An 11,397-nucleotide genomic window follows, 5' to 3' on the forward strand; every position below is an offset into this window, starting at 1 on the left:
CCTTCCCCCCTCAAAAAAAAAAAGAATTTATTAATCCAAAAAATCCTGGGTTACATTTTGTGAAAATACCTTAAAAACAATTGGCAAAAGATAACAAATAGAGTACTGTCTTGGAGGCATTACTCCAACTTGGGCCTACCTGTGTGATTGTTTTGTCTTCCTGAGGATCAGTTTGTCAGTGATAAAATTCAAATGCTAAGACTTTAGAGGGTTATTTTGAGAAAAGCATTTTGTTTTCTAACTCTTTACTATACTTCCCTTGTAGTATCTGTGGTGTCCTGCCACTCATACTTTCCTGCTAGACTGTAAGTTGCTTAAGAGCACAAAGTTTATGTGTGTGTGTGTGTATATATATATATATACACACACATGTGCATATATGTACACATACATATGTATATGTGTATATATGTAGTTATGTATGTAAACTTCTCAACTCCTCAGCAGTATGGGCTAATGTAGCACCAATGCAATATTCACAGTACCAAATGGTCCCTATAAATATACCTGCATAGTGTTCAATTGCAAAATATAACAGACTTTCCATATAGAAAACAGAAGTAAAATATTTATTCAGACACCAGAAAACCAAATCCCCAAATCAATAAGCTGATTCCATAATAGTAGCAAAGATGTTAATAAGCCATAACAGCACAGAGAGCCATAGCATCCTTTAGCCTTCCCACAAACCAACACAAGTCTAGCTATCACAGCAGGTAGCAAACACCGACCTTTATTCTCAAACCTAACTGTCTCCCTCAGGTGCATCCTCTCCTCCCTCCAGTCTCTAACTGCTCTGACTCCCAGTTTCCTGTAGTCTATGCTCCGCCCTTCAGTAAACTCCTCCCACCACAGGCACCATGGGATTACATTTAGCCTATTAGGGGGCAGTGTATATTTTCAAAGCAGGGAAAGTCTTCAAATTCCCTTAGGCTAATTAAGGGGGTAGGGAAGATCTTCAAATTCCAATTACCATTACAGCTAAGGACATAGTAGGTACTAAATAAAATAAAAAACATGAACTAGTAAGAGGTAGACAACTGAGAATGTTAGTTGACAGATGTCCACTTCATTTCTCTTGTACACTGCCTGATGTGTCTCAAGAAACTAGGAAATTTATTATTCTATTTGAGAGCTAGAACTATGAAAAATATTTGTTCTTTAGTATTATGTCCATTCAGTTTTATTTTTCAGCTTTTCCTCTGGTAGAAAGAATTGTTGCTGATACATAACAAGATTTTTAGAGCTTGCAAGGGCCTTTGAAATCACCTACTCCAAACACTTCATTTTATAGACAAGGAGATGAAGAGTGCCCTAAGCTCACCCAGACAGTTAGTGGCAGGGTTGGGACCTAGGTTTCCCAATTCCAATGCCTGTGCTCTTTCTATTCTAGCATGTTGCCCTTATTCTACTTTTATTTTCTGAAATTATTATATTCTACCTTGCTATTTTCCATTTCTCATCTGAATGTGTACCCTTTTCGCTTATTGTCTCTGAGATCCATTTTAGTGCATCTTAAGGAAGGATCAATGGGAAAAGACTGGGAGAACGTCATCTGTCCAACATTGCTATGACATTCTGTGAGGGGAGCAGAAGTTGACTGCGCATGCCGGTTGTTTATTGCTCATCGTCACCCCTACAGTCATTTAGCTTTACTGAACCAGAACCCTAGGAGAGGAAAGAATTTGCAATCAATCTCCAAGGGCCTTCCTGGAGTTGTAACAATACAGTCCCAACAGTTTTGATGTCCTTGGGCTCCTGCATGATCAAGGAAGTAACTAGCTTGATGGTGCATCTGCTCTGCTACTAATGTTCTCTTTTGTCATTGTTTCCACAGTAGAAATCCACAATACTTCCACCAGTGACAGAATCCTTCTCTCAGATGATGAATGGCGGGTGCTGGTGCTGACGGGAAATACAGGGACTGAAGCCAATGTCACCCTCTGGGTGTATGGAGACAAAGGAGTTACTGGACCACTAGCTCTTGTCCAAGACAATGGGGAGCAGCTGTTCCTTCCAAGAAAGGAGGATGAATTTCAGGTAGACAGACAGGAAAGGCAGGCACTGGCATGAATCTGTGTGCCGTCTAAAATATACTTCTGTCATGCAAGGGGAATTTTTAATTATTTTTCTATTTATTATTTGCATAGTATAAACCTTCTGTGTTCCAGGATTCCCTTATAAATTACCATATGTGTATTGTGACAAGTTGAGGGAACACTACTTCTCCTTAACCCCCAGCAGGCATAAGCTTGTGTACACGGGCACATGCACATGTACACGCATACACACGTACACACCCCCCTTTTAGCCAATTTAAGGAAAATGTTGGAGCAAATCTCTTTCCTTAGAGAAATTAGTTTTAAGGGGGCGCCTAGGTGGCTCAGTGAATAGATCACCGGCCCTGGAGTCAGGAGGACATGAGACACTTAACACTTACTAACCATGTGACCTTAGGCAAGTCACTTAACCGTAATTGCCCTGCCTTCCTCTCTCCAAAAAAAAAAAAAAAAAAAAAGAAAGTAGTTTTAGGATTGAAACTGGCCCAATAAACCATCAATTTGAGCAAAGTCCAGCTGGATAGTGGCTAGAGCAGGGTTTCTTAACTTTTTTTTGTGTGTCACATGTCCCTTTGGCAGTTTGCTGAAACCTATGGACCTCTTCTCAAAATAATAATAAGCTTTGAATGAATAAAATTAAATACATGGAATTACAAGGAAATCAATTATGGACATAGGCATTAAAATACATTTTTCAAAGAAGTTCATAGATTCCAGGTTAAGAATCACTGGTCTAGAGAATCTTCTGGTGACCAAAAACTCTTCTTTTTGTACTTTGTGCTATGTACTTTGTACATATGAAAGTACTTTTTGTACTTTCATATGAAATATGATTGCCAATCAGAAGTTGTTTAGCTGCGTCTTTCTCCAGAGGATTGGGACCTATGCTTAGGAAGGGGTTAGGGGCTCCATGCAGTTTCCCTCATGTCTTGGCTGGATGGTGGGCATCACCAGTTTGGTTCACATTTGACTGTTACTGGTACCTCTCCTAGTCCTTAGCTGTTTAGTTGGTTAGTCAGTCAATAAACATCTATTAAACCCTCCTAAGAGTGAAGCCAAGTTTTAGGATACAAAAAAGGCAAAAGCCAGTCCCTGATCTCAAGTAAGGTGACTACATTTAATGTCAGCCGTTGTTTGCCCTCTGAAGTATTTTGGTGCACTGATAAAAAAGTAGATTTCCTCCTTAAAATTTTTCTTTCCATTCATCAGCATACATTTAGGTAGTATCTGATATACTGTGACAGAGAGCATTCGAAAGAGTTCTCATTTTGGAGTCCCAGCACTTTTGTTCTAATGTTAGTTTTGTTACTTTCTATCTTATGACCTTGGCCAAATCATTTACCTTCCCTGGCCTTCGGTTTCCTCATTTGTAGAATAAGAAAATTGGATCAGACGACCTCAAAGTTCCCTTCCAGCTCAAAATAGATAATACTATGTTCCTATGCTCCTTCAAACTCTAGAATGATGATCTCTTGGTCCTGCACCCTGACCTTGGTGTCTGCTGTGTGTGCAGAGCACTGTGGTAGGTGTTAGAGCAGATACAAAGCTCAGATGAGACCTAGTCCCTGGCCCCATGGAGCTTATAGTCTGTTAGGAAGAAATGATACGAGTGTAATACAAACATACTGTCCCCACCGTGATGAAGGCATGGGGTGTGTGTATATGTGTTTAGGAGTAAAGATTTCCCTGGTATCTAAAGGGCCTTCCTAGAGCATCCTAAAACTGGATGGAGAACAATTTAGATCCACAAGAATCTGTAAGAGGCAGATGGATTTTGGGGTCACAGTATCTGGCAGTCTTAGAACTGTGGTAGCCTATATCACATTTGTTGTTATTCTTTCAGTCATGTCCCCATTCACTCTTCATGACTCCATTTGGAGTTTTCTTGGCAAGGATACTGGAGTGGTTTGCTATTTCCTTCCCCAGCTCATTTTATAGATGAACTGAGGCAAACAGGGTTAAGTGATTTGCCCAGGGTCATACAGCGAGTAAGTGTCTGAGGCCAGATTTGAACTCAACAAAGATGAGTCATCCTGCTTCTAGGCCCAACACTCTATCCACTGTGCCACCTAGCTGCCCCCATGCTACATTTTAGGTAAATGTTTTTAGCCTAATCTCAGAGAAAAGATTCTCTGAATCTCAGTAATAGCTGTCTGCAGTTGTAAAGGAATAGTTTGCCCTAGCATGATCAGTTTCTTGAGGGCAGGTGTGGCGTATTTGCCTTTTTTTAAATGCCCGGCGCTTAGCAGAGTGTCTTATGCATAGTGATCACGTCATAAATGCTTTCTGGTTGATGGACTAGAAGCCAATGTACCTAGAAAATAAACAGGACCCTTGAGTTCTAACATGAATTTCTCTGCTGCCTTTCAACATAACTTGGTGTTGCCCTTTTAGTTTTGGAATCTATCTTTGTATTAGAAAGGGGAGAACAATTCTAGTGTATTCTGTATTTTAAAGAAGTAATCTGAAGATAGTGATACTTTATGAGGATCTGCTTCATAAGGCAGAAGGGTAGGCTCACCAAAACCTTGAGGATTAGAAAAATCTTTGAAGGTTTAGGTGGATGGAGAGTGAATAATTGCTACGTTACTTCCACTGAGCAAGAACAGAAATCAAAGATCATGTATTTTATGGGCATGTTGCTGCTCTTTGAGTTTTGTGCACATATCCCCTGGCTTGCAATTCTGGGAAATTCAAAAGGAAGAGGGCCTTAGGGAGTTGAGCCAAGGTTTACTTCAAATCAGCAAAGATTTATTGATTATATCCATGGTACTGTGCTTAGTGGAGGACATACAAAGACAAACAAGAAACAGTCCATGCCATCAGGGAGCCTCCATTCCAGTGGAATCCAGACCCACCCATCCAGACCCCTTTCATTCCTCTGTATCCCACTAGATGAATTATAGCAAAGATTTATTTAGCTACTGCCCTCCTTGTAGGAAACACTTTGCTGAGCTTTTCTTTGATAAAAGCTCTTCTCTACTCTCCCTTTCATTCTCTCAAGGGCCTCTATTTTTCTTACCAGATTTCAGTCTACCAAAAAGGAGGATTCCTAGAGAGAGGAGTGGTGTGCAGAGAACTCAGAACACTTCTCCTGAATCCTATTCTTTCATCTGACTACTTCTGTCGTATTTCAGTTGAATCACGTAATATTTCTACCTTACATTCCCTATCTGTGAGGCTCCAATGATAGCCTTTTATGGAGGGGTTAATCCTCAGATGCTGATACCAGCTTAGAGAGCTCTTTGACTGCTAAGAACTGTAAAATACTTTTAACAGGAAAAAAACACATAGTAACCTCCTCATGGGTATGTTCTAAAACGTGAGGATGATTTTTTTTTCAACTTTAATTTCATCCAGGTTCAAATAAAGAACATTGGCAAAATGTACAAGATCAGAATAGGACATGATGGGACCAGTCAACAGCCTGAATGGAGTTTACAAATGGTAACAAATTTTATTTTTTTCTGGTTGGTCTTTGACTAAAAGGAATAAACTTACTGTACTTAAAACCATGTGGAAATTCTCTAATTGTTGCAAAGAAATTTAGAAATCAGTACATAAACATTTATTGAAGAAAACAAGATTCTTCTATTCATGTTTTAAAGGCTTTAAAGAAATAAATGTCGGGGTGGCCAGGTAGCACAGCAAGTAAAAGCACCGGCCCCAGAGTCGGGATGACCTGGGATCGAATCCGGGCTCAGACACTTATATAGTACCCACCCAGAAACACCTGACCGTGTAACCTTGAGCAAGTTACTTAACCCCAATTGCTTTAAAAAAAAAAGAAAGAAATGTGGCATTCATAGCCTCTGAACCAATATGGAGGATACAATGAAAACATCTATCTAACTGGCATGCTTCAATTATCGCCCCGTTAGCAACTGAAGGACAGTTTTAGAACAAGAAGACTACGGATCTTTAAAGAGAAGGAACTGTAAAAAAATTTTTTAGAAACTGTTCATATTCTTATTTGGTGGGAGAAATATTTTCTGCTCACCTTCCGTGTTATTACTCTTTCAGAGATTTATATTCTGGACTAGTTGTTTTTCTCCCCCTGACATGTAGACATACACCTCAACTCAAGTACACTCTACCATTTTGATAAATTATACCTGACTTGCTAAAACAAATTGTATTGCTGACTATTGCCACTGAAATTCAAGTATGAATGAAAATGTAAACATATATAGCTCTGGGAATCACATACTGGATAATTCTCATTTCTTAATAGTTTCTGTTCCTCTGAAGGAAAAATAATAAGGTAAGAATAAGAAATCAACATTCTTTATTACACATTTGACATACATTTCGTTCTCAATTATTTAGCATTTGATCACCCAGTTTGCGTATTATTCAGACCTTTTGCTTTCTCTCTAAAACTCAATTCAACTTTACTGCTTGTTAGCAAACCCACTGGAGAATAGACAGAGGCAGAAAGAAATCTAAATGAACAATTTTACTTCTTGTTTCTAAAGGAAATATTCCTCACAAAACAAGAAAGTCAACAACCTAAACAAAGGTTTGCAATGTGTTGTTCATTAATAGAATGCAACTTATTATCAATTAAGCATCGTTGGAGTGAAGTGTTATACAGGATGGCATGTAGGAAAAGAGAAGACAATATCGGAGTATTATTTAGAGAACCATAGTAGGTTCCTAGGATGTTGGGTGGACAGACCCTGTCAGTCAGTCTGTCAATAAGCATTTATTAAACACTATGTACCAGGCACTGTACTAAGTGTCTAAGATACAAAGAAGAAACATGTTCTCTGCCCTCAAGGCATTTATATTATGATTCCTTGGAGGTAGGGGAGTTGGGAAATTAGAAAAGCATTTGGGTAGGAGTGACACAGGAGGAGAGGGCCTGGATAGGCTGTGATATTCATCAGTGGGCAGAGCATCCACAGTGATGGGATAATGAGTCATAGAAGTAACAGGAATTCACTGACGATTCATTGTTTTATTGATCATTCATGATTTAAGGAGCTGCATTTCTTGTATTTGCTAGACTTAGGAAGTCTGTGTCCATCAAGTTCAGCTGTTGAGAAGAGAACCACAAAACAGTAATAAAAATATGAAAGGAATTAACTTAGCTTTGAAACTAGAAGTGTTAAGATGCTTCAAGATGTGTGAAAAACTTGGACAAATTGTTAATCTTTAGGAATTGTTACTATTATGGTAGAAAGAATGTGTAAGATTGATGATTTTACTGCCACACTTTCCAGAACTATACTGATCCATATTTTAATTTTATCCCTTATTTTCAGGTTAGCCAAGTGTAGCATTCTTGTTAATGCTTCAAAGTGTTGTTAAAATTTTAATATTGCTCTATCAAAAATTTAATTTTACCTTTAAAATGTTTTCTCCATTCTTGTGATCTGCACCTTGAACTAACCTTTTTCTAGATAAATATGTATATAAATATAAATGTATAGATATATACAAACACATACATATATATATAGATAGATAGATAGATATGATTTCATGACAGAAGTCAATAGGAAACTATATTTATTTTTATAAATATCCAGTTTACAGCTGTAATTTTTGGAATACCTGTATTTCATTAAGCATTACTCACCTTTGAGTTTAGGAGAAGGTTTAGCAGAGGAAGATGTTTCAGTCAAACAAGAAATATTTATTGAACATCAATAGATAAGCAGATGCCCTGCTTTGCTCTAAGTATTCTGGAAGATTTCAAAGAAACCAGTCTGTGCTTATTTGAAAGTGTTTTTTTAAAAATGCAAATGTGTTCTCAAATTTTCAGAGGAAGAAAGATCATTGATGTTCCTTTAAACAGCGAGTAGTAAAACTACTGGAAATTGCAGACAATAGGCAATGTGAGACAATAGAGTATTGGAGTCAGCTTGATGTGGATTCAAATCCCACCCATAGAAATGATTAGGTAACTTTGCCAAGACATTTAGCATGTATTAGCTGCAGTCGCCTCATCTTTAAAATGGGTTCACTAATGATGCAAGTCCCATTGCACTTAGCAACCTAATAAATAAATGCAGTTCTAAGGTCAGAAAGTATGCAGAGGAATTTGGAAAAGTCACATAGCAAACATCATTATGGTTTTTATGTCCATAGTCTTCCTCTCTTCTCTACTATTCAAGAGTGAGAGGGCAGGACAGTATAGTGGAAAGGGCACTTGCCTTGGAATCAATAGACGTGGGTTCAAGATCTGAATCTTCCACTTACTAGTTATGTGTACTTGCGTCAATCACTTTAACTCTGTTGAGTGACAGCTTTCTTATTTGTAAAAATGAAAACATTGGGTTGGTGACGATCTCTATGGTTTCTATCAGTTGTGAACATTCTATAATTCTATTTGTCACGTATATCAGACAAAAGTAATTTGAACAGAGTTTAGACAAAGAGGGAGGCAGAGAACTGAGGCCCATGTTCTCAGGCCCTTAAAGCATTGTTTCTCTTCTCTCACTGGAACATTAACAAGTAGGAAGAAGTCAGCAAAAGAGAAGTCAAACTGAGAGGAGCAACTAGGTTAGTTAGTGTCTTGTGAATACACTCACCATTCTGGCTACGAAGCCTGGTGAGCAGACCAGAGCCAGGTACAGAATTTCTGTACATGCTCCCAAGTCTCTACAAGGATTTCCATCACACATTGTTATGGCTCCCCTGGAAATAGGCTCCCCTGCCTCTTTTAGTGAGGAATTGTATCAGTGGCACTCTGTTATAATAATTGATAGGACTGGGCTCAGTGGCCAGCTTTTTGTTAAATTCATATATACGTACATGTATGTGTGTGTATATGTATGTATGTATATGTGTGTATGTATATGTACACACATCTATTTGCTGATTTCATATCTGTGCTTATATATTCTATATGTACTTATTGTCTACATAACATGGAGATTATGATTGCCCAGTCTGAAAGAAAAACTATGGAGGCAGAGCTCTAAATCAATGGCACTTCATTAAAGGGTACATGGTCCCCTCTAATGAAGTGGACCCCAGACCTTCCTCATGGCTTGAGATATCCCCTTCTTCCAGGGCATTATTTTTATAAGGTTTGCTATCAGACCTAATACTTGAACATTCCTAGAGAGGTTACATAAAACACAGAATCCCATTGCTTGGTAGACCTTGCTTTGAAGGTAAAAAATGATACATCAGCCAAAAAAATGGCATATTAGCAGGGAGGTCTCAGGTTGAGTGAAGCATGGGGCATCTTCACTGATTAAGTGGTTATAACATGGTTATAAGATGGCTACCTGCTCATGTTGGATAAGAGGGAGTGGTGCAGAGGTACAAAAATAAATGGGGGGATTTTCCATGTAATTAAGTCACCTCTGTCATGCTGGGCTTGGTCACTGTAACAAGGAAAAACAGGGGTGGAGATCCTCTTGTTAGCTTCCTGTGATTAAGCAAGAGAACTTAAAACCTGTAGTTAACAGCTCTGGGACCTAACATACAGAACTTATAATCACCATCCCTATGGAGTCATATTAAACTGATTAATTTGAATAGGTGTCCTAATGAATCATATCTCACACTCATTAGAATATAAACTTGTTGTGAGTAGATATTGTTTTTTACTCTTTATGTTTGTGTCCCCTAAGTCTAGCACAGTACCCAGCACAAAGTAGGTGTTTGATATATAATTGTTGATTTATTGATTGTAGTATATGAACTCCTATATTAAGATTTCTAGAATGTGTTCCAAAATAAAAACCATTGCTCTCTATGACCAAGTTGATCTGAATTTTCCCAACAAACCAAAATTGAACATTTTATTGTTCAGTCATTTTCCAGTTGTGTTTGATTCTATGTGACCCAATTTGGTTTTTTTGGGCAAAGATACTGAACTGTTTTGCCATTTCTTTCTCCAGATCATTTTTACAGATGAGGAAACTGAGGCAAATAGGGTTAAATGATTTTCCCTGAGTCACTGAATTTGTAAGTATCTGAGGCCAGATTTGAACTCAGGAAGATGAGTTTTCCTAACTCCAGGCCCAGTGCTGTGTACCCACTGTACCCCCTTGCTGCCCCTACAATCTATTCTAGAATCAGAACCATTGCTCTCTATCCGCATGTCGATCTGAATTTTCCCAACAAGTCAAAATTAAACATATGACATCATATTAAGGCAAAGGAACATTTTATTAACAATTGTATTACATTAGCAATGTAGTAACAATGTATTAAACTAAGCAGTAGTTACTCTATCATTTGTTTCTGCAAATCACCTTCTTCTTTGATCCCAGAAGCTGAGAAGTCTAATCTATCCCCCATTCTGGCTCATTGACATAGCAGGCAGCTTGTCAGGGTGCCATCTACAACGGCAGCATTGTAGGTAATGAATTCTTTGAGACGAGAGCCAGACTGTCAATGAAACCTCTTTGAATAAAGTCCCATGGGCTCTTCTCTTCATCATCTAGATATTTTCACGTAAACCCATGGCCAAAGAGTATTAATATAGGTAAAGAAGTGGTAAGACTATCCCTATTTTCAGAAAGGAGAAAGTAATAGAAAAATTTCTTCTGAAATGCACCAGATGCAACAATAGCCTGAAAATAGGATGTCTATCTGTGCATGTGGTTGTCTCATGAACTGAAGGTTCAGGATGCTAGGGTTAGGTACTCTTTCTAACATTGACTTTTGTTTTTTTTTTTTGGGGGGGGGGGGGGTAATTGGAGTTAAGTGACTTGCCCAAGGTCACACAGCTATTTTTTGTGTTAAGTGTCTGAGGCTGGACTTGAACCCAGGTCCTCCTGACTCCAGGGCCAGTGCTCTATTCACTGTGCTACCTAGCTGCCCCTAACATTGACTTTCTCTGCTATTATTCCTCCCATCTCTCCCTGGCTATTTCACATTTGGCATTTTTTAAACAACCCAACTTTTAATAACCCAACAAGACAAGTGTGTGCTCACTTGTCTTCTTTGAATTTCTCCCCAGTACTTCTAAACTTCCTGCATTGGGAGCATTCATCACCCACCATTTGGTGACATCTTGCCCTGTTAAAGCCTGCACATGGCAAGCTGTTTTTAAAATATAACAATCACTCATAAGGCAACATGGGGGCAAAGGATGAGTCTGAGTAGTTTGTAACACATCTCAAATAAGGAAGTATGAAGAAGAACCAGGATACAGGATGCAATAAAAAAAGTATGATAAAAAAAGACCACACTGGCCATTTAATAAGAACAAGGGATAACCAACTTCTTTCTCCTCTGTCCATGTCACTGTGGTATAAAGAAAATGCACAGAAGCCCCAAACATATTATATGGAGCCCTTGGGCCAAATTTAAGGGAAGACATGCACCAGATCCTACAAGATGGTCAGGCATGGATGAATTGTGA

General features: G+C 38.5%; 1 protein-coding gene across 1 annotated transcript in view; it reads left to right on the forward strand.

Moving 5' to 3' along the window:
* The window catches only part of LOC138170116 (lipoxygenase homology domain-containing protein 1-like), a 657,842-nt gene that overhangs the window by 135,455 nt on the left and 510,990 nt on the right, over positions 1-11,397 (forward strand). The window contains exons 17-18 of the mRNA XM_069099511.1: positions 1,838-2,040; positions 5,421-5,507. Coding sequence (XP_068955612.1) covers positions 1,838-2,040; positions 5,421-5,507 — 290 coding nt within the window. The remainder of the gene's footprint in view (positions 1-1,837; positions 2,041-5,420; positions 5,508-11,397) is intronic.

The sequence above is a fragment of the Petaurus breviceps genome, unplaced genomic scaffold (assembly GCF_028583685.1).
Source record: "Petaurus breviceps papuanus isolate PSGF00001 unplaced genomic scaffold, PetGlider_PUasm1.0 38, whole genome shotgun sequence".
Taxonomy (NCBI): domain Eukaryota; kingdom Metazoa; phylum Chordata; class Mammalia; order Diprotodontia; family Petauridae; genus Petaurus; species Petaurus breviceps.